The sequence below is a fragment of the Protomyctophum parallelum genome (genome assembly GCF_964188405.1).
Source record: "Protomyctophum parallelum genome assembly, chromosome: 13".
Taxonomy (NCBI): domain Eukaryota; kingdom Metazoa; phylum Chordata; class Actinopteri; order Myctophiformes; family Myctophidae; genus Protomyctophum; species Protomyctophum parallelum.
In genome coordinates, this window is record NC_139708.1 from 28,571,840 (window position 1) to 28,599,640 (window position 27,801).

General features: G+C 41.6%; 3 protein-coding genes across 3 annotated transcripts in view; 1 reads left to right on the forward strand and 2 right to left on the reverse strand.

The window, feature by feature from the left end:
• Window positions 1-1,095: 1,095 nt before the first annotated feature.
• Window positions 1,096-8,358, reverse strand: ndufab1b (NADH:ubiquinone oxidoreductase subunit AB1b). The gene is made up of 5 exons (XM_083779906.1): window positions 8,162-8,358; window positions 6,107-6,226; window positions 3,575-3,662; window positions 2,577-2,694; window positions 1,096-1,320 (listed from the first exon to the last, which is right to left on the reverse strand). The coding sequence occupies exons 1-4, from the start codon at window positions 8,321-8,323 to the stop codon at window positions 2,603-2,605; spliced, it is 462 nt and encodes a 153-aa protein (XP_083636032.1). The 5' UTR covers window positions 8,324-8,358; the 3' UTR covers window positions 1,096-1,320; window positions 2,577-2,602.
• Window positions 8,359-9,183: 825 nt separating this feature from the next.
• Window positions 9,184-13,322, forward strand: dctn5 (dynactin 5). Its single transcript, XM_083779419.1, has 6 exons — window positions 9,184-9,350; window positions 9,539-9,607; window positions 9,829-9,947; window positions 10,154-10,265; window positions 10,986-11,088; window positions 11,491-13,322. The coding sequence occupies exons 1-6, from the start codon at window positions 9,303-9,305 to the stop codon at window positions 11,586-11,588; spliced, it is 549 nt and encodes a 182-aa protein (XP_083635545.1). The 5' UTR covers window positions 9,184-9,302; the 3' UTR covers window positions 11,589-13,322.
• Window positions 13,323-15,707: 2,385 nt separating this feature from the next.
• Window positions 15,708-27,801, reverse strand: part of LOC310869324 (trinucleotide repeat-containing gene 6A protein-like) — a 57,541-nt gene continuing 45,447 nt past the window's right edge. Inside the window, exons 19-25 of the mRNA XM_083779990.1 lie at window positions 27,626-27,793; window positions 26,711-26,851; window positions 25,196-25,303; window positions 24,298-24,531; window positions 24,034-24,107; window positions 22,112-22,251; window positions 15,708-21,202 (exon numbers count right to left, since the gene is read on the reverse strand). Coding sequence (XP_083636116.1) covers window positions 20,851-21,202; window positions 22,112-22,251; window positions 24,034-24,107; window positions 24,298-24,531; window positions 25,196-25,303; window positions 26,711-26,851; window positions 27,626-27,793 — 1,217 coding nt within the window. The 3' untranslated portion in view covers window positions 15,708-20,850. The remainder of the gene's footprint in view (window positions 21,203-22,111; window positions 22,252-24,033; window positions 24,108-24,297; window positions 24,532-25,195; window positions 25,304-26,710; window positions 26,852-27,625; window positions 27,794-27,801) is intronic.

Sequence of the window (27,801 nt, forward strand, 5' to 3'; positions counted from 1 at the left end):
ACTGACATCATAATGATACCTGATAATTATGTATGTTATGACCGTCTTTAATAAGAAAGAGATATTTTATTAAAAGATCCAAATGATTAAAAAAAAAAAACAGTATTTTAAAAACTAATTTAATTGAAAATGTATAAAACAAGGAAGCATGTTAATGTATTTGAAATTGTTAAATCTTTTGGGTTTTCAAAATTCTAAATGTGCAAATTTTAAATATAAGTCATCCACAACCAATATGCCATTACATATAAAAGGTTTACCGTCCTGATTGACTGCATTATTGATATTTTTTATTATAATCCAATATTTTCATTGTGCAGACATGGACATTTTTTCCAACCAACAAAAGGTATATTATGACAAGAATTTACCCCGGGGATAAATTCTCTCATCTTAAAGGACAACTTTAGTTTTTTTCAACCAAGGTTCATGTTTTAGGTTGTTATTAGAGAAAGTAAAAGATGAGTCTTAATTCTTTTTCATTTGCTGCTTTCTTTCGTTTTAGGAATTTTTGCTCTTTTTGACAGGGGGGCGGGGGCATTCGAGCATGGGGCTAAATATGTATTTTTTTACAACATTTTATGGTGATTTATTTTTGTATTATTTACTATAGTCCTAATAAACCCCAGGAAATTACATCTGGCCACAGAAGATCACAGGATCTACTGAATGTGAAGGTAGCCTACTGGGGGAAGGCTTATACTGTGTGTATAGCTCAATATGTCAGTTTGACACATTCAGTAGATCCTGTGATCTTTTGTGGTCAGATGTAATTTATTGGGGTTTATTAGGACTATAGTAAATAATAATAAAATGTATCGCCATAATATTTTGTAAATAAATACATATTTAGCCCCATGCTCGAATGCCCCCGCCCCCCTGTCAAAAAGAGCTAAAATCCCCAAAACGAAAGAAAGCAGCAAATGAAAGAAAATTAACACTCATCTTTTAGTTTCTCTAATAACCTAAAACATCAACCTTGGTTGAAAAAAACTAAAGTTGTCCTTTAAATTAGCACCGTCAATAACATTGCTTTTTGTATTCTGTGCATTGCATTTGTGTTCTTTGAGGTGTAATTTAAACAGAACAGTGATGTGGAACTATACAACATCGGTCTTTATTGATCTATTCAATTGTACATTAGAACCACAGAATGTACAACATGTTCATTTAAATACATTGAAACGACAAAGACAAGGCAGCGGACGCCACCAGCGCCGCAGGGACAAAATAAAAATAAAGCTCGTCAGGAAGTTGGAAATAACTTGCCACCCATTCAACAACTACTTCCTGCGAGGTTGCGCTGGGGTCAACCTCAATCTGGGGGAGAGAGAGAAAAAAAAGAAAAAGGATGTGAAAGGATGTCTTGTTTACATGAAACGTTGTAAACGTTAAAGGTTTCCTCTCCGTCTCTGTACAGCTCAAAGGGTTAATTTTGATTTGACTGGGCAGTGACATTTGTTGTTGTCCAATTCTAATCCGTTTCTAAGCCATTTCAACCAGTGTTCTGTGTACAAGCAGCAAAGAGTAATTTAATGTTAAAACTTTGTGTGTACTGTGGTCCTTGTCGCTGAGTACTGCCATGCGCATCCACTGATACACTGGTGCCAGCGAAACAGTGTGCAAAACACGTGTTTTGCACACTTTCCCAGATTCTTTCCCAGCTGAAAAAGTGCAGTGACCATTGACCAACAAGCAGAGGTCCCACAAATAGAGGGTATGCGTGTGACATCATCAGCAAAAAACTACTTTCTGGCCTTGACAGCCCATACATCCACACAGAGAAGTCCTGTCCGATTGCATTAAACGATGTTAAAAAATGTTAAACTGACTTTACATGTTGCTTTGCCTCTACATACCCTCTACACTGCAAATCGTGTTAGTTTGAGATGGAGGCATCGCTACGAGGAATTTAACCTGTGGATCTGCGGTGGTGGTGTGGGCCAGTATTTTACCTCTACGCCACCCACACAGCATATGTACATGCAAGGCGTAAAAAAAGGTGGTAAAAAAATGTTTTGCATGGTTGGGGAGTGCCTGGGGTCGGAACTGGATAGAATAGTAACATGTATTCCTACATGTGTTACACCGTCCAGGTGAACTGCTGTGATGTATTAGAGGAGTCACCCGGATTGACTACACCTCCCACATGACCAGCAATAGGGTTTAGGGGACAGGTGTGGGGAAATCTGAATTGAAGACTAAATGTGGGCGGAAAAAATCAGCATACATTAATGTTAGGTGCATATAACAAATTATATTCAATATACAATTGAGAAATTGAATACGGGTGGCGGTTCTTCCTTGGACTACTTGTAGTACACGCAAAGCTTCATGGTTGTATGCCATAACAAATTCCTGGCAACTTGGCCAGGCACTCCAACCAACACAATTAGCAGTGAGTGTTGGGGGACCTCTGCTGGTTGATCACGGCACTTTTTCAGCTGGGAAAGAATCTGGGAGAGTCTAAAGTCCAAACCTCTGCACCGACATGTGAGGGATACGAAAAGATGATATATGACATGCAACATAGCTCCCCAACCCACTGATGTGGCTATATAATCAAAGTGACTTGCCTTTTAAGTGCTATAATGTACACTATTTATTCATATACATCTTTTTTGTCGGCAATATACTGCACAATTTCGCCCGGGCTCATCAGCTTCTCCGCCTCTCCGTCTGGGATTTCGAATCCTGTACATACACAGAAAGAAATACCGGTACATATCAGCATGGATTACTCAACAGACAAGTCACAAAACCTAATATCCAGTGTTATTAATATTATATATTGTGGAGGATGCAGCTGTGCTGGTTACGGAGGCCCAGGTTCTTTATTTTAAATCACAACCTTAATGCTTAATTTTTAGGGATCATCACAGCGGTATCGGCTGATTGGCCTTAAAATGCAAGCTTGGTATCAAATAAATGTAATATCGGTTTTAGTGGATTTGGCAGATTATTATTTTATAATAATCATGTTAAAAAATAAAAAAGCCTGAAAAAGCCTTTTGTGACGAAGGCTGAAATTTCTTTTGAGGAATCTTTCAAAAGAGTCAACAAATTCAATAATATAGTATAATATAGTAATATTCAAGCCGTTTATGTTGTGGATATGGGCCAACATATCAATAACTGTGCATCCCTAGTTTTGGAATAAAGAGGCACTGCTTTTTTCAAAATCAGTGTTTATAAGGCATTTATTTCAGAATGGCCAATTTTTTTAATACAGAATGAGATCATATCGACATCGGTTATATCGGCCATAACAGGAATTCATTAAATCGGATATCGATATCAGCCAAAATGTCTCCCTATTCATTTTTTATATTAGACTATAGGTTTGAATATGGACTATACGATGACAGCCCTAGTACAGACAAAACTAACAAGAAAAGAGTTGGGGTGGTTGGGATGGGAGGACTTGTAGACATAATACAGTTGGCAGTACTTAACAGGACAGGTGTAAAACATCAACAGAAAATGTCATCCAGACAGATAAGACTCAACAGGCAAAACATTGTTGTAATGAACATGTATGTTGGAAAGTGCAGTCAGGCTGACAGAAACTCACCAAATTCATCCTCCATCGCCATGATGATCTCCACCTGGTCTAGGCTGTCCAGACCCAGGTCCTTCATGAAATGGCTTGTGGCCTGCAGCTGTGGAACAGTTTTCACTTTAGTTTCTAAACAGACGCTCGTGAAAAATCCAGAGAAAAACACATGTACCCATGAATCTCAGTGGCCTTGTGGTTTGAGTGTCCGGGTCTTATTAAAGACTGTAAACATGGGACCCAATGCCTCCCTGCTTGACACTCAGCATCAAGGGTTGGATTGGGGGCAAGTCCCTGCGACATACTAGCGTCATGTCCTCCCCCTGCTCTCCTTCAAAACCTCAAGACAGCTTTTCCCAGCTGAGGTCTGCTTAAGATGTTCATCCAACCCTTGTATAAACTATTTTTAATCTAGCACTGATCTTGTATTCATTTTGTTTTCTTGAATAAAGTTGGTTCCTTACTTTTATGTAAAGCGATTTGGGTATTTAGAAAAGTGCAAGAAAATAAATTGAGCTATTATGCTAATGCAGGTATTTAAGTAGCTCCAAACTTTTTTTCACCCCCATGATTCTTCATTAGAGTTCTGCTACTCAAACATGAGCCGTTTGTCACCTTCGAGCTGCCTTTCATAGAACACAACATGTCATTCTTTTTACTGTTTTCTATGGAGTAGCATACTTTTATTAGCAGTCCAGTCTATATCTAGTTATCTACATTGCTATTTTGTAATTTATCAACACAATGCCAGTGTGTATATCCAGGCTGCTCTATCACAATGACAAAGTGAAAGCGAAAACATTTCATAGGATATCTATTCAGAATATGGATTTGCGTAAACTTTGGCTAGCTGCATTTCACATGGATCCCAATACTACACATGAGCACACTCAATGGCTTACAGTTTGCAGTGATCATTTCAAGCCCAATGATTTACCAAAATACAGTAATAAACAGATTTACACTGTGTTTGGAGTAGAACTAGCTTCCCCTAGGTCAGTGCTAAACAACCCACGCGCGGCACCTGCTTAATATATCAGCGGCCCTACATGTCATGGTCATACCAATAATATAATTAGTTATTTTCATTGTTTTGAACAAGATTGTAGGTATTGTATTGTTTGTTCCAAGATAAGGTGATATGGCATGATGTCAGCCACTTATTTATTCACCTGTGATATTCTGTTCAATGTGTTCTCTTCACATTTGATGTGTTTCCTTAATTTTTAGACTAGTCGTGTAGTCCGTTTTGCCGTTTTGCCGAGTGGCCCCTGAGCCATCTTATGTTGAGTAGCCCTGCCCTAGGTGAATAATAGAAGCCTAGCCTTGTGTTTTTTGTTGTGATCAAGATCGTGATTGGCTGATTCTAGCCAATGGGACTGCAAAGTGGCCTCTGTGCAATGGGAAGGGGAGAGGCAAATATCCCTGGCAGCCACACAGGCTGCAGAAAGTGCAGAGAAACGCAGCAGAGAAGCATGATCACAGTCACACTCACGGGTTGATGGGGAACTACACGGCGCATAGTACAGTTATTTGACACGTTTGCGATGTTCGAACGTCACTCGATATAACTTCAAACCAAACGCGTCTGAAACAGCACAGTGCAGCCAATGCAAAGCCGCTACAAAACAGTCATTGAACCACACACCCCACCACACACAGAACGTTGGAAACGAACGCAAACAAAGGCTGCGACACACAAACATACACGTTACTAAAATAATCAGACTAATATCACTATGTGATCATTTATTGTTTTATTTGCATGGAACAATGGTAGTTTGATTCAGGTGTTGGGAGATATTTTAGACTGCTAAACAAAGTGATGGGTTATTGTTGCACTGAAAGACAATAAAGATAGACAAACGTCATAATAAATAGTATTGGTAAAGTTACCTTTCCTTTAGCAGTCTGTGGAACTGCGTGTGACTTCATTCTAATCCGTTCGATTTAGATTCAGGTTTTTTTGTTTCAGACCCGTTCTTTTCTGTAGTGAGCCGTTTCTTCTTCTTTTTGGTGAAAATAGGGCTCAAAATGAACACTGCAAATTTTAAGCGTTCTGTATGAACGCATTGAACGGCAGTTCGAAGGTGACAAACAGCACATGTGTGAGTAGGAGAACACTATTAATGAAGATACCTGAAAAAAAGTAAATAACGTTTGGAGCGACTAAAACACCTGCATTAGCGTAGGGACAACTAGCTTAATTCTAGCCCTGGGAGGAGTGGAGAAAATGGAGAATAGGGAGCATCTATGAAACAATTCAAGGCCAACATATTATATATATATATTTTGGGGACTTTTCTGCCTTTACTGACAAGAATGAATGGAGATAGACTGAACACAGTGGGAGAGAGACTGGGAATGACACAGCAAAGGTCGTCGAGATCGGGATGTATGATGGGACAGGATTTTAGGCTGATTCATGGGTGTGTTTTGGTCTGGATTTCTGCTTTCAGACCAAAGGAGATCAGGCTTTTACTATCAGAGCTCCTACACTTTGAATGCCCTGCCCCTGTTGAAGGTAAAAAGGATAGAACTAGTTCTTACCTTCTCTGGGGTGATCTTGTCGTACAGTTTCAGGACATACATGACGCGCTCCTTGATGGTCTCCAGGGTAAGGGGAGGCAGGTCTCCATAGTGTCGACACAGCACACTGACCGGTGAGCTCTGAGCAGGAGGATGACAGGATCAAGAGGAAAACATGAGGTGGGGGAGGAAGTGAAGGGATCAGCTGGATACAAACTTTGCATAAAACAGCATGAGCTGGGGTTTTTTCTGATAATCGAATAATTGAGAAGCGTTTTACAATTTTAGACCACTTAATCCCCACGTTATATTTTGTGGAATAGACTATGCGACAACCAAGTATAGTCTGGTGACCACCAGGGAGACGGGTGACAGCCGGAATGTAGACGGCACCCAGGTGAGCAGTATGGGTTAGCGCCCCAGCCTATGTCCTCCGCGAGGAGGAAGCCCAACAAACTCTCGTGAGGCCATTCGGAGGACCATTCAAGCAGAGGGCGGAGCCTGCAGCACCACCTTCTTGCTCGGGTGGAATCTGCGGAACCATTGCAGCTTAGGAATCCACCACTCCTGAATGAAGTGTCTGGTGCTGGGACTCTGGTGCAATGCACAGGTCCTAGGCCTGGTGAGAGCAGAAGTGGACCTGGTGAGACGTAGGAGGGGCCCGGACAGGAGTCAACCCACAGAGCCTAGTCCTTCCATGCGCCAGAAGCGTACCCCCCAGCTAGTAGTAGTAGTAGTTCTGGAATAGTTCCAACGGATTTTGTGGCCCTGGTTTTTCCCTAATGGGACTGATCGAGGGTAGCTACTGGGACGTAAGTCGGGACTTGATCACCCCGGCTGGGTCGCCTGAGTGAGGGGTATGATGTTCGAGAGACCCTGATGACCTTGGGATACAATCACTGAGGATACATCCCAGGTGCATCCATGCGATGTGTTATAATTATGTGTGTCACTCGCAAACAAAAGAGTATATATTTTCGTAGGATCTTTTCAATTACTTTGATTTGCATCCGTAAACACATGCTAGCAGCTGCAAAACAGCAAACAGCTGATGCAAGCTGCCTCATGGTTGTGGCTGGGTCACTGCATCACTCACAATAAGATGTCGCTCAACTGCTGTTGTGATTAACGTTCTAACAATACTTAGATGAAAACAGACAAGGACTGGAGGTGAGTGATTGACAGAAATGTTTTCGCATATTACAAAATTGTATAAATGCTGCAATACTACATAGTATAGTATTGGGTAGTGCTATGCTTAGCTAGTATACATATTTAAGCAGTTTCCCAGTAGCTTCACTATTTTAAGAATTATGCTGATTTCAATCAGATAAGTTATTGTTTTCCACCAAGTGACAGAAGCAGAGAGCTCCATCACTACATTTTCAGTGGCAAATCAGCATATCAAATAGCACAACAGCAACAGGTGGGTTTTGATTAGTGCGGCAACTGCGATTTCGATTTGTCCATTACGTCAGAAAGAATTCATCCATGTGATGTCCATTTGTAACTACAGTTTATGTATACATTGTATGTATACAATGTATACATTTATAATGTTTACACAGACGAATGTTTTATTCAATCACATACAATTCACTCAATGTCACAACATATCCTCAGCCACAGTACACATTAGGCTGAAAGAGATTTTAGTGTGGCTCATTACTTTTTTATAGTCAATTTAGTCACTGCCTGGTATTGGTGGTATAGTTTAGACTTAGCTTGTTCAAACACTGTGCAGTTCTGTTCCCAAGTGGTTTGCAGGTGAGAGGGAAACACAGGTCAACAGTTGAGTTGACCAGCATGAACTCATGAAGTAGCCGACAACGATAGCTGGCTAAACAGGCGAATGTAGGTCATACCGTGACACAAACCCATGCTGTTTGATACATTACATGCAGACTTTACGTTGCACTCGTCTCAGAACAAGTAAAACAACAAAGTACCACTACAAATGCTAAAACGAGCCGTGACATCCTCGTGTTGTGTGTGAAAGGCGCAGGTAGGTCACAGTGTGAAGCCATTACCGCTAGGCCGCTAACAAACAGGTTCAATGTTAACCGCAGCACTCACCCGGCTCTGTGTCACCCACTGTGTCCTGGAGACCAGCGACAGCTGCCGGTGGCCGGTGGTCACCGGGGCGGCGGCTCGAACGGCGAGGTGGCCCGAGGAGAGCCTGGCCGAGGGCCGGGCCAGGGAGCGGACACACTGCAGAAGGAGGACACGGGACGCCATGACTGACTCGATAGTGACAGACTGTTGTTTCCCAGCATGCAAGGCGAGGGAGGAATTATATCATACGGTACTTTTTGTACCATGGTCAACGTAAGGTTGTTTTTATAAGTTGTTTTATAAGGTTGTTATATTATGTTTTTTTTATATATACATAATTAATAGCTATATACATAATTAAAATATAGTTAAGTATATTTAGAGATATGTGTATTAATTGATATGATTATTAGGATTTGACTGTATGGCTGTATCTTTCACGTCGAAGAGAAGAGGCACGTGCGACACATTGTAAAATTACCCCTAAATGGCTGTGATTAGTGTGTATCCCAAATACATTAAATCAAATGTACGACTACGTACTAATATCACAGCCATTCAATTCTAGCGCTAGTGTTGATTGTGGCACAAACGTACACTATGCGGGGGGCAAACTGGGTCATTTAAATTTCCCCCCCTTCGCATGCGCACATTGCAACCCAAGTGAACCCCTAATGTTAAATTATTACCCGGGTAATGCTTTTGGTAATGTTTGATTTGATTAACATGTAGGCCTAGTGATTTATTTTATTTTAATAATAATTACAACTGAAAAAGAAACAAGTAACGTTCGTTTAGTTTTTATTTTCTTTTTAATCTCGATCTAGACAGTACTAATCAATCTATGAACTGAATAGCTTTTTATTTTGATTGATACTTGACCTGTTATTTCACATGTGTTGCTCGTTGATCAGTTACGTATCCTTATAATAACATAATTTCCATGAAATATCACGCAGTATTGTTTGAAACAATACCGTGACAGTAATATAACAACAAACAAACGATGATTTGTCAACCTACATCTAATCCTGCCAGTCGGAGAGAAGGGAGCGGCGGTTGACAGTTCTGCAGAGCAAAACATTACGCACAATTCTGATTAAAATCCGATGATTCGCAGCATTATTGCCTCTCTAGAAAGCATTATCTAAAATTCACAACCATGGAATTGTCTGAAATACTGTATAACAAAGCGGAATATATAGAAACGGTACGTAAATATTGCATTAAGCCATTGTTAAGCTACTACTTGCTAACGCTACGAGCTAGTTGGCGTTAGCTAAAGCCTGGATACGGCATTTATCCATTAATTATCAGAAAAAGAACTCGTTGTCGTTAAATAGCTCAAATGTTTCTGCTCAGTTTAGATGGTTGATCATCACTGTCTCCTCATTGCAGGCTTCTGGCAACAAAGTCAGCCGACAATCTGTGTTGTGTGGGAGTCAGAACATTGTCCTCAATGGCAAAGTGAGTCAGAATGTGTATTTTATTTGATATATGGTAGGTGCTTAAATGATGTATACAAATAAGTGTAAAGCTTTACAATTGTGTTGTACAATGACTCTTGAGAGTCTAAAAATGGAACCAAAATGCACCTGTAAGTTACTGTGAGCCAAGAAATAATGAATGTACTCCTAGCTAATTCATATTGAGACATATCTGTGTGTGTGCTTCTTTGTCACCTCCAGACTATTGTAATGAATGACTGCATCATTAGAGGAGATCTAGCTAATGTCAGGGTGGGCAGACATTGTGTTGTCAAGAGCCGGAGTGTTATCCGGCCACCATTCAAAAAGTTCAGCAAAGGGTGAGTGACTTTTCTTTTCTCCCACACAGTCCAATATGTTCAGTTACTGTACACACCACACCACCCCAGGTTAATTCTCTTTGGTGGTTGTTTATTTATTGCATGTGCCCATGATTACATTGAGGCCGGACCCCCTTCACTGTCCATATCTATCTGCCTCCCCCCTCTCTCTGTCTGTCACTCCCTCCCTCCCTCCTCTTCTCCAGAGTGGCTTTCTTCCCCCTGCATATTGGAGACCACGTATTCATAGAGGAGGATTGTGTGGTCAATGCAGCCCAAATAGGCTCTTATGTCCACATTGGCAAGAACTGTGTCATAGTGAGTGACACACACACACACACACACACACACACACACACACACACACACACACACACACACACACACACACACACACATCTTAACCACCCCTGTCTTCTGGGGAAAACAATCTCAGAAAATAGCAGATCGACACGCTTGTCAATCGCCTATTTTCAGCGAAGACATTTAATGTTGCGCAAAAAACAAGTCACCAGTATAGAGCCAACCAAGGATAGGGTTTAAATGGTTAAACACAGAGACATAGAGAGAAAAAGCTTAAAAGCCACTGCTACAGACATACCTTTCTGTGCCCTGTTTGAGGCCACAGAGCAGTCACATGGCAGTCACACCACATCATAGATTTGTTTTCTTGCCTGTAGCAATGGCACAACATCAAGGGGACAGCTAACTCAACTTGTATAGTGAGTGTATCACTGTCTAGTGTCTACACAATCGTTGAATTGTAATTTGAAATATATGGAAGTTAAGTGAAGAGATATTTGAACTGGTCATGCTGGAACAAATTGTATTGAATTTAAAACACTGAAAATAACAGGATAGCCTGGAAGTGTAGGGCATACCGGCCATGGCATGGCTACCAGTTTTGTGTGTTGCAACTGGCAGTAATTGTGTGTCAGAACTCGGATACTGACTTGACTTTGTTACAGTAGGTCTGCCTCTACGTACAGTACGTACGTTGGTGCACGATGGTTCCAAAATGTGTGGTGTCGTCTCCAGGGTCGCCGGTGTGTGCTGAAGGACTGCTGTAAGATCTTAGACAACACTGTGCTCCCTCCTGAGACCGTGGTCCCACCCTTCACCGTCTTCGCTGGATGCCCGGGTCAGAACAGCAGAGACACACACACACGCACTGACAGAAAGTGGCGATATTACAACAGACGCTGAAGAAAAAGTCATGCAAGATGCCTTTAGCTTTATCCCATTTTGGGCGGGAACCCCTTTTGGTGTTAGCATCATGTTATGCTTTAGCTATTTTTGAAAAATCAAAGGACTGACATAGAAACATAGCTTTTTCAGAAAACTGTCAGGATGTAGAAAACATTTTTAGAATCTGATTTCAGGTCAAAATGGGTTATTTAGCCATTTACCTTTTGTCGTTCTCACTGCTCATCGCCGTATTTGTCCGTTTCCCCTCATCCTCCCTTCCTCTGTTCTTTTTCTCACCTCCCTCCATTTTCTCCTGTCTATCTCACCCTCCTGTTGCTACTCATTTCACTCTCAGGTCTTTTCTCAGGGGAGCTCCCAGAGTGCACTCAGGAGCTGATGATCGACGTGACCAAGAGCTACTACCAGAAGTTTCTACCCCTCAGCCAGATCTAAGTCCCGCCCCCTAACCTTCGACCCCCACCCCTTGGTCGAGGTGGGGATCTGTTGTCAGTTGATGCGGACTATTCCAGAACTCATCTCCTCTCCTTCACTACCCTGAGCTCTAGTTTCTCGTCCTGGCAGAAAGAAAGAAAAAAAAGACCCTCACAAGAGCATACAGTGGCGAAGCTGTTATATTGCTCATTGTTATAACATGTTATTGTTGTGTATGAGAAAGCCACAGTAAAAATGGAAAGATATAATCAATTTATATGGGCTTGTTCCCATAAACATTCTTTTTCCTTTTTTGATAATTTATTCAGCATTCCTGCTTTTGTTTTGGCAGTGTAAGTAAGTGAGAGGGAGATAGGAAAGGCACGACAGAGGGATGGAATGATGTGCAGCAAAGAGCCTCAGGTCAGACTCGAACATAGGCCAGCTGTAGGAAGGTATACTGTATGTACACCATGTGAACATCTTGACTGAAATTTCACTTACAGTGCCACATACATTCAACCCCCTTGAAAGTTATCAGATTTGTATGAATTACAAATGATACATTGTGATTTTGTTCTGTGTAATATTATATTTGAAAAGACTGACCCTCAAATGTAACAATTTAAGTGACATGATGCATTGTATGCACTATGCACCTGCTCTCGGGGCACCAAGTTTACAATTATGAAAACAAGGACACAATTGGCTTTAGCTAATGGCTAATATTTTCTGTTATACTTTGAATATAAATGAATGGTGAAGAAATAAAGACCAATGAACATTTTTAAGAATGTGGAGATAAAGGCTACAAAATACATGCATGTAGGACACCCAGCGAGCACTGTTGGATCAATACTGAGGAAATGGAGGCACAGCTTGGACAAAAGAACAATTTGTTCTGAACAACCATATTAAAGCATGTGTGGAGTTTGCCAAAAAAGTATCAAATTGACCCAGCTAAGAGGCGGGACAATGTTTTATGGTCAGATGAGATCAAGGTGGACCTTTTTGGTCAACGTTCAAAACGACAAAAAGGAAAATGTCCTACAGAAGCTAAATCAAGGTCCAGATTTCCATTTTACAGAAAATCTGCCATGAATAGGGAAAATAAATCACTCCTAAACTTTGCAAACCTAGTAGATATTTACCCAAAAAGACTTAAATGTGTTATTGTTGCAAAAGGTGGGCACTCAAGTACTAATATGTAGGGTTAAATAGTAAATACTTACGCAGAGATCTTAAGATCGGCTGATGAACGATTCATTTTGTCTTTGAAAAGACACTGTTTAAGCATGTGGTTTGGAATAAAACATACTGACTGGGACAATGCTAAACTATATTTCAATCCAGACAAATCTGATAACCTTTAAGTGTAGTTTAAAAAATTATATATATATATACATACATGTGTGTGGGTACACGCACGTGCACATCACTTCAGCTCGTAGACAGCTCTGTGTGAAGGAGAGGAGATGAGGAAGGATAGGAGGCGAGGAGTGGAGGTGGTTGAGGAGTGTTGGAACACTTATTCATCTTTGGACCAAATGTCAGCAACAATGCATTTGATGTGGTTTCCCAAGTGAGTTTTTTTACATGAGTTTCTGACGGTGGGTTATACAGACTGTCCACCTGAATAACTCCCATCCATATATTTCATTTGGCCAACATGTGTACACATTAAGACGAAGGAACAGTGTTTAGTCAGTAGTAATTATTACTTGGTTTGGAGTGTCGTTTTTCACTTGACTCATGTTGATCTAATAAAATTATTATTTAAAACCACGTGATCAAATCGATTATGCGGTGATATGTTGTGCTTGTACAGTTGTGGCCTGTATGTTCTGTCTCATCAACAATAGCCAAGACATCACCATACAGATATGAATATTTGTCTCCTTAGATCAAGTGCAATATGAATCTTTGTCTCCTTCAAGTGCAATCTCAAAGTTCCATAACTAAAGCAATACTTTATTATTGTAGGTTTATGAGTCACTACATAGATCATTTTCCTTAATCCCCTTGCCATTATTAAACTGAAAATTAGGGGGATGTATAAATTCAAAGCAGGATAACATGCATAATTAATTTATACACATTTAATCAGAAATTACATTAAAACATTGACCATATAGATGGAGAGTACATCACTGAAATTTAACGCAAATCCCTAGTGTCAACTAGCAGGTTAATTTAATTGATTAGCACCAACAGTGTCAATAGAACACAAAAACACATGGACACTTAATGGACAAATTGAAAGACACAAGGCAGGGACCATTGGCTCACTGTTAGTCTTTTATTGAGGGTTGTACCCATGTTATACAGCTTTGTATGCTGGCCACGCACGGCCAGCGGGTTACAAACAGTTATCAGTCTACGAGTACAGCCAACAGAAGACCTACTACCTACTACTTCTACACCTTAGCACAGGTTCTTATAAGAGCACTAAAATCAAGAAAAACAAAGAGAAAAAATAAAACAAACCAAGCAACAAAAGGAAGAAAAATAAAAAGATAAAATGAAATAAAAACAAAAATAAACCAAAGTAGACAGCATCAGAGGAGACATTCATTATTAGAGCACACTGGAGTCGGTTTCTATAACTTGTAATAATCAGGCGACTTTGTTTTGTCAAATTGTTTCTTTTTAATACCCATACAAATAAAGATTGTCCTTCAAAAAGTGCAGTTTCCCGCCCCCCCCAAAGTTTAAGATAAAATCCATTAAGATGACCCAAGGAAGACATTTTGAAAATAAAAAGGTACTTCCTGTCTTGTTTTTTTTTTTTTCAGTTTGTAAGGGAGGAAGAGAGGAGCCCTCGCTCACTGATTATAGACATTGTACATTTGTATTCATAGATAGATATATATATATAGATTTATTATATAGTTTCAACAGTCTCCCAAAGCAATGTGCATAATAGGTTTTACAGGTGATCCAACTACACACTGGACTGATAGAATCTCTCTATATAAAAAGGAGTTGTGTAAAATTTGCCATTTCACTGGTGTCCCTCCCATCTGGTGGACAGGGAGGTGCACTGTGAAGAAAAATAAGGACTTTGCAAATCTTAACCTTTTCCTCCACTCCTGCTACAACTGGCCTGATGGTTTGCTAGGCAGTTTTTTATTTGTCTTTTCAGTTTATTATTATCATCATCATCATTATTATTGTTATGGTTAAGATTCAACGATGGCACAACACATTTCAGATTGAGGAATATTACTGGGAATTCCATCTCAAATGTCAGGTTTGATTTATATTTTATTCTAGGCATTTTCTGACTTTACTTTTTTTTTCTTTTTCCTTTTTGGGATCTTTAGAGAAAGCAAAAAATAAAAAAAGGAAAACCCAAGGTGGACATGGAAGCCTGGGTTTCAAACACTCCACTGCATAGTCTGAGCACCCCTGCCCCCCCCCCCCCCTCCCCCCACCCATCCACTCATTCCTCCCTCACCCTCCCCGTGCCCCCAAGTCTTTGTGCTGGTTAGACTAAAGCTTTTCTGGGTTTTGTGTGTATTCATACTAAATGTAAAACCGACAAAATAAACGAGAAAAAAAAAATACGGCAAATCCTCACAGTTTTGTTGTATAGTCCGAAAAACAGCAACGACGACAAACAAAGTGAATAGCCTTTAGCGCTTTGATCAACAGCAGGAACCATTGTTATCTTAATAGACATGGGTGTGGTCTTACGCATACTCGTACATAATATAGTATTTGCTCACAGGATAATATCAAGAGAGAATAAGAAAGCAAAAAAAAAAAGAGTGACATTTTTCTTAAATATTAAAAGTAGTATAGTAATCACCGGCCAGCTTCCCGCCCCTTCCTTCCTTCCTTCCCTACCCTCTCCTGGCCCTATAGGGAAGCTGCTAGGCAGCAGTGGGGGGATTGTACATTGCTCATGGTGTTTTTTTAGTTTTAGTTTTTCATTTACTGAAAAGGTTTTCCTCACATCATCCTTTTGCAAATGACTTTTTTTTCAAGCATTATATATTGTCCAGCTTTTTAACACGCATACATAAAACACACACACACACACACCACGCATAACATACACAAAAAAAGATCTAACAATCCCTTTCCTCTTTCTCACCCTCCATTTTCGATTTGGCATGACAGTGAGTTCACACACACACACACACACACACACACACACACACACACACACACACACACACACACACCGTCTGTATAAGGCTGGTTTTGACGAGACAGGGAAGGAGAGTGAGACCACTACAGTAAACAATCAACTACTAGATAATCCATTAACACACCGGTAGTCCCCAGACCCGACACTGAGAACCAGAGTTCCAGATGGACTCTTGCATACAGTACAGGTCTGTAATGAGTGTACAAGGCGGACCAAATGGACCCTTTACAGGTCCATTGGGTGAGGGTCCCATGTGTACACTCTCCCAAGATAAATGGATTAACCCTGTGGATTTTACAGTGTAGATTGATGTCCTAGAGTTAACCCGTTGTACTCTCAAGAGTCACAGACCCGTAAAAAGGGTCCATTTGGACCAATGGTGGTCCTCAGACCCGGCCTGGAGAACCAGACCATTAACGGACACCGCTTATCCCTTCTCTAAGAGCAGAGCAACGCAGGATCCATAGCTGCTTGCTGGAGGTCAGTTATATACTGGCTGGGTCAGAAATGACACCAACAGAGATTTATTGCCATAAACATTTAATTAAGCACAAGGTGAACAGATTAGAAATCGTGGGGTTCATTTGCCTCAGAGTTGATCTGGCATTTTCTATATTTAAACGACCACTTCACCACTTTTCAACCCATCTTCATATAATAGGTCCTCACTCCTCACTAATAATCATGAAAAAAATGGCACGATTGTTTTCTACCGTCTGTGTCTCATAGGAGGGCTGTGGGCAGTTTAGAAACTGTCTTCCAGTGACATCATCATTAGGCAGATTTTCATTTAAAGGTTTTTTTTACAAAAATGTTTAGATTTTCATTATCGTGAGAACGATGGCTTCCATTTTCGCATTGCAACTCTTCAGGACTAGAAAGCCAGCAGTTTCTATTAGCTTGTATTCCCCATCGATGATGTCACTGGAAGACGGTTTCTGAACTGCCCACAGCCTTCGTATGAGACAGACTGAGTAGAAAAGAATTGTGCCATTTTTTCATGATTATTTGTGAGGACCAATTATATGAAGATAGGTTGAAAAGTGGTTAAGTGGTCCTTTAAAGGTTATCATTTAAAGAGTAGGCCTGGGCTGATCGTGGATACGACACCAAAGCAAGCTTAACTCTGTCCTTGAAGCTGGCAGTAACCAACCTATGGCAAGTCTAAAGCCCTCACCTGAGTCACGCCACGAGCCAATCACAACAGCCCTTACCTCCAAGCCAAGCATCTCCTTGACAAAGACCACCAGTCCATGGCAACCAGATCTGGACCAAACAGTTGCTGAACCTTCTTTTGTTTTTACATTATAAAAGCCACTATGTATTCTTCCTTTCTCTAGCATCGTTACCACTTAAAGTTCTGAGGCAGACCAGGTCTCAGGGAAGGTAAAATTTAACACTGCTTCAGGTAGTTTAAAAATATAATTGAAATATTTCATCTACTGTGTGGTCCAGTTATGATGGCCGAAGTACACCACTCCAGGCAGGTCAACACCCGTGAACAGACTCCTGGCACTCCTAACACTCTGGACTGACAAAGCACCATGTCATGTTCTCCATTTTCAATGCTGTCGTCACCAAACACACACTCATGTCTATTACACGTACACACACACACACACACACACACACACACACACACACACAACCCTGTCACAGTACACAAGCATACCTTCTCCTCAGTTGTAAAAAGCCGAAGTACACCGATATCCTCACAAAACAAACAGATGGACAGGCTTAAACCAACTGTGTCTTGTCTCGTCAGTCTCCCCTTTCACAAAACGCAACATCCTCTCTACTCTGCCTAGTAGCCTTCAATCCTCCAAGTGCAAAATCCAAGGCTCCTCAGTTCAATTTCTCAATAAAGTTTTATATATATAAAAAAGACATGGTTCCAATGTTTCGCTAATAACAGCTGTTAAACAAAACAAAAATAATAGAATCATAATACAAGTAGAGACAGAAATATATTCTTTAAGCAAAGAGATGTGGAATTAAGTAAACCAATCGCATTTTGTTTGATTGAATTCTTATTTGGTAGAGAGCGCTTCAATACTGGCACACACCACTGTCAAGTCTATCTAATACTCAAGGTTTTAGTCAACGTCTCAGCTCCACATTAAGCTCTGAAGTCCTTTGAAATATTCACGGCTAAACTTCAAAGAGAAAAACAAAACATAACGTTTTTAAAAAACGACAGCAAATGTCTCCGGCTCCGCTACGTCTTGAGTGAACTAGTGGAGGAAGAAAAAAAGACAGCTTCTTCAAAACAATATATATATATATATACACTTATATATATAATGTTTTTGTAAGGATTGAAGAACAAATTTAAGAAATTAAGGTCCATGGCTTTGCCTAATGCTGACGTCTTGAGCTTTTGCCCTCTGAGGCTTTTTTTTTCTCCAACAAGTTGTGCATCATCATGGGAACTGAAAACAATCACTGGTTGTCACTAGGTAAATCAAGGTATGTTACTTAGACATATGGGTTGTCTTGTCCGTGACTGGTGGAATACATTCACCCTGTAATCCCCCCCCCACCCACCCAATACACACACTTCAGCAGTGGAACTCACACACATACCTGCCAGTACAGAGCAGCTTAACACACTCGCACACATAATTCATACGTACAGACGAGATTCATACGGTCAGGAACTTCAGATGAGCACAAAAACCCCCAAAATAAAACAGTACAACAATACAATCATATTCTATTTGTAAACAGGTAAAAGCCACTTGACTTGTAGGTTGCATCTTCGGACACAAGTAGAATCAAGGCAATGAAATGTGGACGACTTTTGCACTGTTAAAACATCATCGACCAAAATGACTTCTTTTTAACAAAATGACTTTTTTTTTTAATGATTTTTTCACCTTTCTTTTTTCCCCCCTCCAACACCATTTGTGGCAATGAGAGCGATTACAAAAACAAAATGAGAAACAAAAAATACACGGTCATATATCGCATTGTGTGTTGTAATTACTTACTGAAACATTTAAAATATTTTTGTGAGGCGTGGAAATTGAGAGAAATATTTTAAAAAAAGAAAGAAAAAAACGAACCAAACAGAACGCCCCCCTGTAGGCTGTGAGAGGCTACAGTATGCATAGATACAAATTCACCTTTCTCTTGGATTTACAAGTATGACAGAGATGTAAGATTTCCACCGTACAGTCAGTTGGTCGGTCAGTCGGTCGGTCAGTCAGTCGGTCAGTCAGTGAGTCAGTCAGTCCATCAGTCACACATAATAACACTCCCCCCACTGGGAGGGACTTGTTTGTTTTGTTTATAACACCAGTGGAACAGAGGATGGGGAGAGGAGGCCGGGGGAAGGAGGGAGCGAGGGAAGGGTAGAGGAACGGAGAGACGGAAGAGAGCGGAGAGAGGGAGCATTCTAGGATTCTACCACCCTTCCTCTTCTCTCCCTTCATCTACCACAGTGTTTCCCCCGCTCGCTCTCCCTCACACCCGGCCACCGGTCCGCCGTTCTCCTCTCTAAAAGACAGCATATTGGAGCAGTGTGACGAGCTTTTTCCAGCTTAAAGCAGTTATTTGGCAGAGAAAAAACTTACAGACCTATACGTAGTTTTCAGTGCTAAAAGTTGGATTTTCCTTTCCTACAAGGAGTAGTAGTTGTTTTTATTTATTAATTTATTCAACTACAAGGAGGAGGAGGAGGGAGAGGGGGAGGAACTGGCTTGATTTCCTGAGAACCATTGCTGGTTATTTAGCAGACATAAGAGGAATAGTTCTAATAACCAACGCCATGGCCAAAAAACACTGATCCGAATTCCCAGAGTTTACAAAGCATCGTCTTCATCCTCAATAAGAGTTTAAACTTTCTTTTTTTTTTTTTTTGGTTTTTCTTAGATTTTATCTTTTTTTCCCTCCCCAATGTAATTTCTTCCATTGGGGTTTTTTTTTTCCTTTTTTTTTTTTTTTTTCCGTTTCTTTTTCTTTTTAACTTTATTCCATTTTCTCTTTTAAAATGAAGGAAGAATGAACACACGTTGTGCCTCCTAAGTCTTGTAAACAAGAGGTTGCAGTGTGGCACCTCCAAAACAACATTGAAAGCCTATTCTGAAAGTGCTGCTTCCCCTCCTCCCGGTGTGCCGCCCAGCAGGGGTGGGCCGGGCGGGAGGGGCTTGCTAGATAGGCCCCGCCCCCTACAGTAGGGTGGGCGGGGCTCGCTAGTCCCAGCTGCGGCTACAGTCCTTTGCACTGCAGAGCTCAACGTTCTTTAGTTTAAAACACAAAATTGGTGCAATACTTTTTAATGTCACTTTTAATCATTAGATACTCCTCAGTCAGCTTTTTTTTTCTTCTCTTTTTAACTATCTGTTGATCTTGATCTCCACGACAACGCAGTAAGGTAGGCGTGCCAAGGCAGAGAGGAGCGCATACACGCACGCGCGCACACACATACATACATACATACATACATACATACACACACACACACACACACACACTCAGTCACTCAGTCACTCAGGCACACATGTACGCTCACACACATACACACGGTAAGGACCTCAATGAGTAAACAGCTACACTGGAAAAACTGGCTGCTCCCTCTATATTGCAGATTATATATACTGAGAAAAAACCACATTCAGTGCAAAGTTAAAAAGCTCATACTCCAACATTGTCAGCAAACAAACGCAAAACAAAAACAAAACAAAAAAAAGAAAAAGTTAAAAATAAGAATAAAAAGAATTGGAATTCAAATAAACATGAATGAATGAAACAAAAATATAATAATGAGCTTGATTGAAGCTTTTTTTTGTGTTTTCGGTCTGAAAGAGCACTACCTGGAAGCGAATGTCCATCCGTTCACATTATAGAATTGGCCTGTATGATTCAAGTATTCCGACTGATATGTTTTTGGGCTAAAACAAAGTGGACATATGTGCAGAGAGAGAAACGTAACTTATTTTCCACAGGGGACACCCCGTTTTTTTTTTTTTTTGTACATTGTGAGAGAGTCCAACTAGTGCCATTGTGTTTTTTTAAACTACTTACTTTTTTATTTTTTTATGTTTTTATATCTTTTTTTCGTGGTGATTAGTTAGGATTCTCTACTGACCCCTCCTCTGGTGTTTGATTGACAGGCGGTTCTCACATGGAGTCCCCGCCCCCTGTCAGGTGGTCCACCGGAAGGAAGGAGCTGATTGGAGAAGGGCTGCTGATTCTCCCGCCCTCTGTGCCGCTGGGGCTCCCCCATAGGCTAGTGGAATAGTTGGGCCCGCCCCAGAGGGAGGAGTTGTGGAGATCACTGCCGTTCCATTGGCTGGGCTCGGGGACACGGCTAGGGAAGGGGTGGGACTGTTCCATTCTGCTCTGAGACGAGCCAATGGCCTGCCAGCCGCCCGAGGAGGGAGCGCCCAATGACTGCCCTTGTGCAAAGAAACGATTGATTTCCTCCTCACTGGCGAACTCTGCCAGAATAGTAGTGTTCCCCAAAACACACCTGGAGACAGACAGTTAAAATGTTGAGAACGTGTGTGTGTGTTCAGGTAACGATTCAATATTTGACAATATCATAAATGTCACAATACGATAAAAACGCAGTTCAAAATTACATCACTATCAAGTCATTAATGCAATAAAAGCTAATTTAGGCCATTTTAGAACTGCAAACCCTTACGTTATTGCGACCGTAGGTCGCAGTTAAATATGGAATCTAGCATTTCCTGTCAGTGTGTGTGTGTTGGTTGGGTGGTCACCCCAGGCAAGCCCCCCCGAGTCATCGTGACATCAGCCCATATATGGTGCCTAGGTCATCATAAGACATCATCAGGGATGTATATCCCTGATGTCATAGTAAATGTGAACTGCAGTCGCAGTTAAGCCCATATATGGTGATCCCTGATGTCATCAATATTGGCCAGCAACTCTACATCTGACCTCAAACCCTTAGATCTCCATCCTATATTTTAACCTGTTCCGACATTCCATATGTTGATCCTTCCCCATCCATCCTTCCTCTTCGATGTCTCCCTTTGACTTTGACCTGTCCGTTTAAACTCTAGTCTAGACGAGCCTGCCCCAAAGTTATTTGTGCAGCCGGGGAAAACGGGAAAGAGTTCTCAACAGGCCCGAAAATGAAGGCACGGCCCAACCTGGGCCCTCATCAAATCCTGTACATTCAAGACACTGACCCCGCTGCCACCCTTCGATCTCCATATATGGAGCTGACCTGTTCCGACATTCCATATGTTGATCTGACCTCATCACACCCTGTACACTCTAGACACGCTCCATATATGGCCAGTGCACGCGAGTCGTTTCTCACGCTCAGGCGTCTTACTGGTCTTATAGTTAGAGAGTGCATGTGTGTGTGTGTGTGTGTGTGTGTGTGTACGCCCGCAGCCCTTACATGTGCAGGCTCTTCTGAGCCTTGGCGGCCTCGTCCTTGGAGCTGTAGCAGACTACGGCGGTACCATGAGGCAGGTTGAGGTGGAATGTGATCAGGGGCCCGTGCTGCATGCACAGAGTCCTCAGGGTGGAGCCGTCAATCTGACAACACAGAATTATGCTAATTAAATACATACAGTTATGATAAAAGTCCCTCGACGGCTCAGACTTAACACATTTTGACCTGAGATCAGATTCTAAAAACGTCTTCTACATCCTGACAGTTGTCTGAAAAAGCTATGTTTATGTCAGTGGTTTTTCGATTTTTCAAAAAAAATAGCAGACCTACAAGCTCGTAGCTTGAGATCTGCTATTTTTCAATAGCTAAAGCATAACATAATGCTAAAGCCAAAAGGGGTTCTCGCCCAAAATGGGTTAAGTCCCTCAACTCAGGCAGAAGTGGTTTTTTAGCCCCGCTAGCGGCTGGGCTCTGAGGATGGCGATGACAGTTGGTCTGCCACTTTAGCCCTCAAACAGATCTCTACTGTCAACTACAGGCTGGATTATGAGATTTTCTGTCCACTTTCCAACGGCTAAATTTAAGTCCTACACAAACTGCTTCCAACGTCTGAAAATTCTTCCAAAAATGTCTGAGACCGCCTTTCCCCGAAGCTCAGAATGACGATATGACGTCAATGTATATCACCTCCCTTTCCGGAGAAATGTTTGGATGCTGGAAGGTGTTAAGGAGTAATCTTGACTAAGAGCCCGAGACGGATGGTTAAAAGTACTTTTTGTAATGGAAAACATGCATGCATAAGACATGTCAGATATACACCCAGACAAAGGAGGGCAATGATCAACAAACAAATGGTTCTCGTTAAGTAAACAAAAATTGCCTAAGATTGCGCAGATGACGCTTGCCTCAAACACATGCCCCCGCCTCATTTCGCAATGTTGTGAATGTCGTGTGGATGGAGAAAAGAAGATGGATTTATTATAGCCATTTGCTGCATAGCTAGGGCATTTTTAACACTAATGCATTGACTATTGCTTGTCCATTGTAAAACAATACAACACTACAAACAACACAATACACACTATCCGTACGATGAGCGTGGCGAGGGAGTGATTACAGTCATCTTATATTAGCCTCGGTACCCAGGCTTTTATTTACAGTCATCCTATAGTAGCCTCGGTACGCAGGCTTTTATTTACAGTCATCCTATAGTAGCCTGCAGATGGGCGTCGCTCGAAATATGGTGACGTCACTTTTCTCCGCCGTTTTCAACCAGGGAAGGGGCAGGCCCTCATATTGGTTCACCGACCAATATAGCGCAAGCTCCATGCGCTACCCGCCCCTCTAGACTAGAAAGCATGCTGGCTGGGCCAGGCTAATCCTACTTAACTCAAATATCGCCTACGGCTCTGCAGTAATGAAATAAACTTGAGTCGACGTGAGCCCATTTTGCGTATTCACCATTTTGCCCGTTTACATGGAGACGCCAGGCGGGGCGTTTTTAAAAGATTTCCACTCTGGAAGGGGTTTTCACTTTGTTATGTTTTCAACCGCCGATAACGCCATTGCCATCTAAACAGAAGGCATGTATCTGATATTTTATTTTGACTTTTCACTCTAGGGGCCGTTGCTGTGTAAACGTGGCCAGAGACTGGTGGCTGTGGGGGCGCCCATGTGATTTTTACTAGTTCAGTCTCACTCCAGCAACAGCGAGAGAGAGAGAGGGGGCCACAGCAATATGAAACATGTTTTTTGTGTGTATGTGTGAGAGAGGAGGATGCCACACACATGCATCAATACATGCATGTGTGTGCAGGAGCCAATGACTACTACAGTGATATAACAGTAAACAGTCTTAAAGAACAAAAGGAATCGTCATGACAAATTAAATCTCAACGTGTGTATGTGTAGTTACTAGTGTGTACCTGAGGGGTGAGATTTTTGAGAACGAGCCATTGTGATCTCCCTGAGCTGCTGCTGCTGTCACCCCAACTGGAACCTGCAAGCAAGCAAAAACACACACAAACACCACAAGTTAAAAGTTGCTCACTGATAGCAGCAGTATTGTGTCCAAATTCCACCAAAACATCAGTTCTGAATTCTGCTTACCAACACTGTTTGTGTACACATTGAGTTTGTGTATGTCTCTGTGTTTGCACCCTTCCTCCCACTCCACCCCCAACACTCACCAGGTGTGTATCGGGACTCGGAGGCACCCCAGCCACCCAGCCTCAGGCCAGAGCTGTCCCCCCAGGCCGAGGAGGCCGAGTTGGGCTTCTGTCCGGTAAGGCCTGGCGGGGGCCTGGATGGAGCCGCCACAGCCAGGGGCTTGGCAGGCAGGGGCACCTTCCACAGCTCATGGGCCAAGGAGGAGTTGGATCCGGGGCCACTGCTGGGAGACCACTTGGACTCACTGGGTCTGGCTGGAAGAGTGGCAGGGGAGAACAGGACGAGTTAACCCAGAATCTGTCCACATTTAGGGTGTAAATGACTTGCATAGAACAATAAAAACATTATGTGACCGCAAAATGACCCATCCGAAAGACACCGTACAATACCTGCACACTCATTTTAACAAGTTAAGACAGTGAGCTAAGCACAATGTAAATATATTATAATGAATGGGGGCATCATGCCCACATGAGTTAATTAAATTGTTTTAGTTGATAATAAAAATCAATTTGAATTCTTTCCATGTTAATGTATTTTTTTTTTTCAATCTCCAAAAAGGAATTATTTTATTATTTTACAAAAAAGTCATCAATGGAAAGAATGTAATTGATAGTTGCAGCCCTAAACGTAGTAGGGCTTAAGCAACTAGTCGACTAGTAAATCTACTAGTTGATCTCGATCGTACTACAGTAGTTGATAAGAAGGCCTGTTTTTATAGGCCTCAAGATCAGCTAGATTATAGTTATAGTCACCAATGTACACAGTTTTTAAATGTACATAAAAAAAATAAACTAGCTTTTTTTGCATAATAGGTAAACTATTAATAATAGTAAACTACTAGGCAACTAGTGAAAATCACTAGAAGTGAAAGCCCTGAGACATAGTGGAGGGCGTGCTCAGCGGTGTTGTGCATACCTGAAGTGCTTTGTGCTGTACTGGTGAGGGAACCGCTGTGACCAGAGGCACGAATGGATGACCAGGCACTGGTAGAAGGCATCGTGGTGTTTAATGATGAGGATGGCCCTGGAACATAACACACAAAGCACAGACAAAGCACTTTAGTGACCGAGCGTGCCCTGCATGCATAGAGGCTGAGTGGCTGACCACCGCTGACCACCAGTTGGACAGCTCGCAATACGGTCAACTTAACATTTATGTTCTGTCAGTCAAATCAATAAACACAGACCAGGCTTAACCCATTCTGACCTGAGATCAGATTCTAAAAATGTCTTCTACGTCCTGACAGTTTTCTGAAAAAGCCATGTTCAGTCGTTCTTCGATTTTTCAAAAATAGCAGACCTACAAGCTCGCTATGAGCTTGTAGATCTGCTATTTTTCAATAGCTAAAGCATAACATAGTGCTAACACCAAAAGGGGTTCCCGCCCAAAATAGGATATACATATGCATCAGTGGCATGGCCAGATTATTTATCACTGCATAGATATTAGTCTGGAACTTTGGTGTGGAAGATTTATTTCCAAGGGGCGGAAAAAACAAACTGATTCCAGCATAACATAGTGCTAACACCAAAAGGGGTTCCCGCCCAAAATAGGCGCCAGTTGCTGACTTTTAACAGACTGCTTAAAACAGACACAAACTACAGACATTTGCCATTACACTGTGCCAGTTATTTGTCCACCATTGGTGCAAGTCTTACATAAACACATTAGTTCAGTTAGCACCATTGTTCATTTTCCTGTGGTGGATCAGGGGTCATCGCTATGCTGGCTAGTGTTAGAATTCCATTTTTGCCACAGGACATACAAAATGAGTGGACAATAAATACCAGAAACACATAAAGCGCTAGGCCTGAATGATCATAACAAGTATTCAACTCTTGAGTGTACAAATGGAACGAACGGGTCCATTTGGTTCTATTTGTACACTCCGAGTTAACCCATTTTAGGCGGGAACCCGTTTTGGTGTTTTAAACATTATGTTATAAATTTAACAAATCTTTGAATATATATTTCAGAGCGAACATTTTTAACTAGAGTATTGGCTTCTGGGGGGTCCCTGGAACAACATATTTTGAGATGGGGGTCCGTGGCCCACTAGAGATAATTCTGGGGGTCCTTGACATGAAAAAGGTTGAGCCCCACTGACATAGAAACATGGGGTTTTCAGAAAAAAGTTAGGATTTAGAAGACATTATTTTAATCGACAGTCTAAAATGGGTTAAGGGGTCCTTCCAAATAAAACCTTTGAGAACCGCTATCACTAGTGGACTCCTTATATGCCATAGTGTCATAGTAAATAAAAAACATACATATGCTGAAGAAAACCTGGAGACATTCAGTAATTGGATCTTCATCAAAAAAATTACATTATAATAGTGTGTAAAAACAACAAACATTGGCCACGGACAAGACCAAGTCTTTGCCACGGAACCATTCGTCAACGTATAGACATATTGATGTATGGGGTACCATTGTTCCTGTCCCTGAGGTGGTCTGTGTCGCGGACGGTGTTGATGGAGAGGTTGTTAATGACACTGCCAGGGGTCACATAGGGGTCAGTCTCAGGGTCAATGTTGGGGTAACCTTTCCAAGGCTCCCCGGGCCGGAACTCTGTAGAACAAACACACAGAAATAATCCTCAAATTACAGACAATCACAACACATTTCTACGAAAAAAGGTAAAAGGTCTAGGTGCTCGGAATTTCAAAAAGGGTAGCGAAGGTGCAAAACTGGTGAAAAACTGTTTAAAAAGCCTTTATTGAAGTGGCTAGTTCATAATAGAAGTAAAGAAAACTGGGATAACCCACACGTAGCAGCCGGCATAACTGTTTTAAACTTCTATTATGAACTAGCCACTTAGTTTTTCACCAGCCTTAGTTTCTTATTCCTTATTTGCAACATTTCTACTTGGCCTGGCTGCTACACAGTAAAATACTCATTAATAGACAACATTCAACCACTAGATGTAAACACTATTACAACACCTCTGTTGCATAAGATTCACTATTTCCCCGTCACGTCAATCAAGAATACGTTTAGGGTGAAAGGTACCTTAACCACATGCATAAATGGACAATTACAGAGTTGAAGAAAACATGAATTTATGGTTAGTTTAGGGTTTAATGTAGGTTGTCGGTCTAATGACAATCGGACCAATATAGTATGTCGGAACTAAAGTCTGTACCCAACATTTGTACACCGAGTTAAATGAACACTTGAGTATTTTACTGTGCATTACAGCTCTGGATAAACCCTCTTATCTTCTAGAACAGCAAAGTGAGAAAGTGAGAATAGATGCATGCCGAATGCATGCTTCAATCATGTGTGCCAGCGATACATTTCACATGTGTACTTCTGTGTGTGTGCGCGCGTGCGCGTACAAACCTGGGGGCCAGGCTACGGCGTTTCCAGGGTGAGGGGGGGAGTTGGCACGGGGGGGCCAGCCATCGCCCACCGAGCCCATTGATTGGCCGGGAGGACTCAGGGGGGTGGGGTCAGGGGACAGGAAATTGTAGAGGGAGTCCTCCAGACGCAGCCCAGACGACATAGCACCTGGAGAA

Coding starts and splice junctions, on each gene's coding strand:
- ndufab1b (XM_083779906.1), bottom strand. CDS start 8,323: ATGGCGTCCCGTGTCCTCCTTCTGCAGTGTGTCCGCTCCCTGGCCCGG. Junction 6,227..8,161: donor AGTGGGTGACACAGAGCCGG/GTGAGTGCTGCG, acceptor CCTCCTGCTCAG/AGCTCACCGGTCAGTGTGCT. Junction 2,695..3,574: donor GGCGATGGAGGATGAATTTG/GTGAGTTTCTGT, acceptor GTGTATGTACAG/GATTCGAAATCCCAGACGGA.
- dctn5 (XM_083779419.1), top strand. CDS start 9,303: ATGGAATTGTCTGAAATACTGTATAACAAAGCGGAATATATAGAAACG. Junction 9,351..9,538: donor AAGCGGAATATATAGAAACG/GTACGTAAATAT, acceptor TCCTCATTGCAG/GCTTCTGGCAACAAAGTCAG. Junction 10,266..10,985: donor TTGGCAAGAACTGTGTCATA/GTGAGTGACACA, acceptor TGTCGTCTCCAG/GGTCGCCGGTGTGTGCTGAA.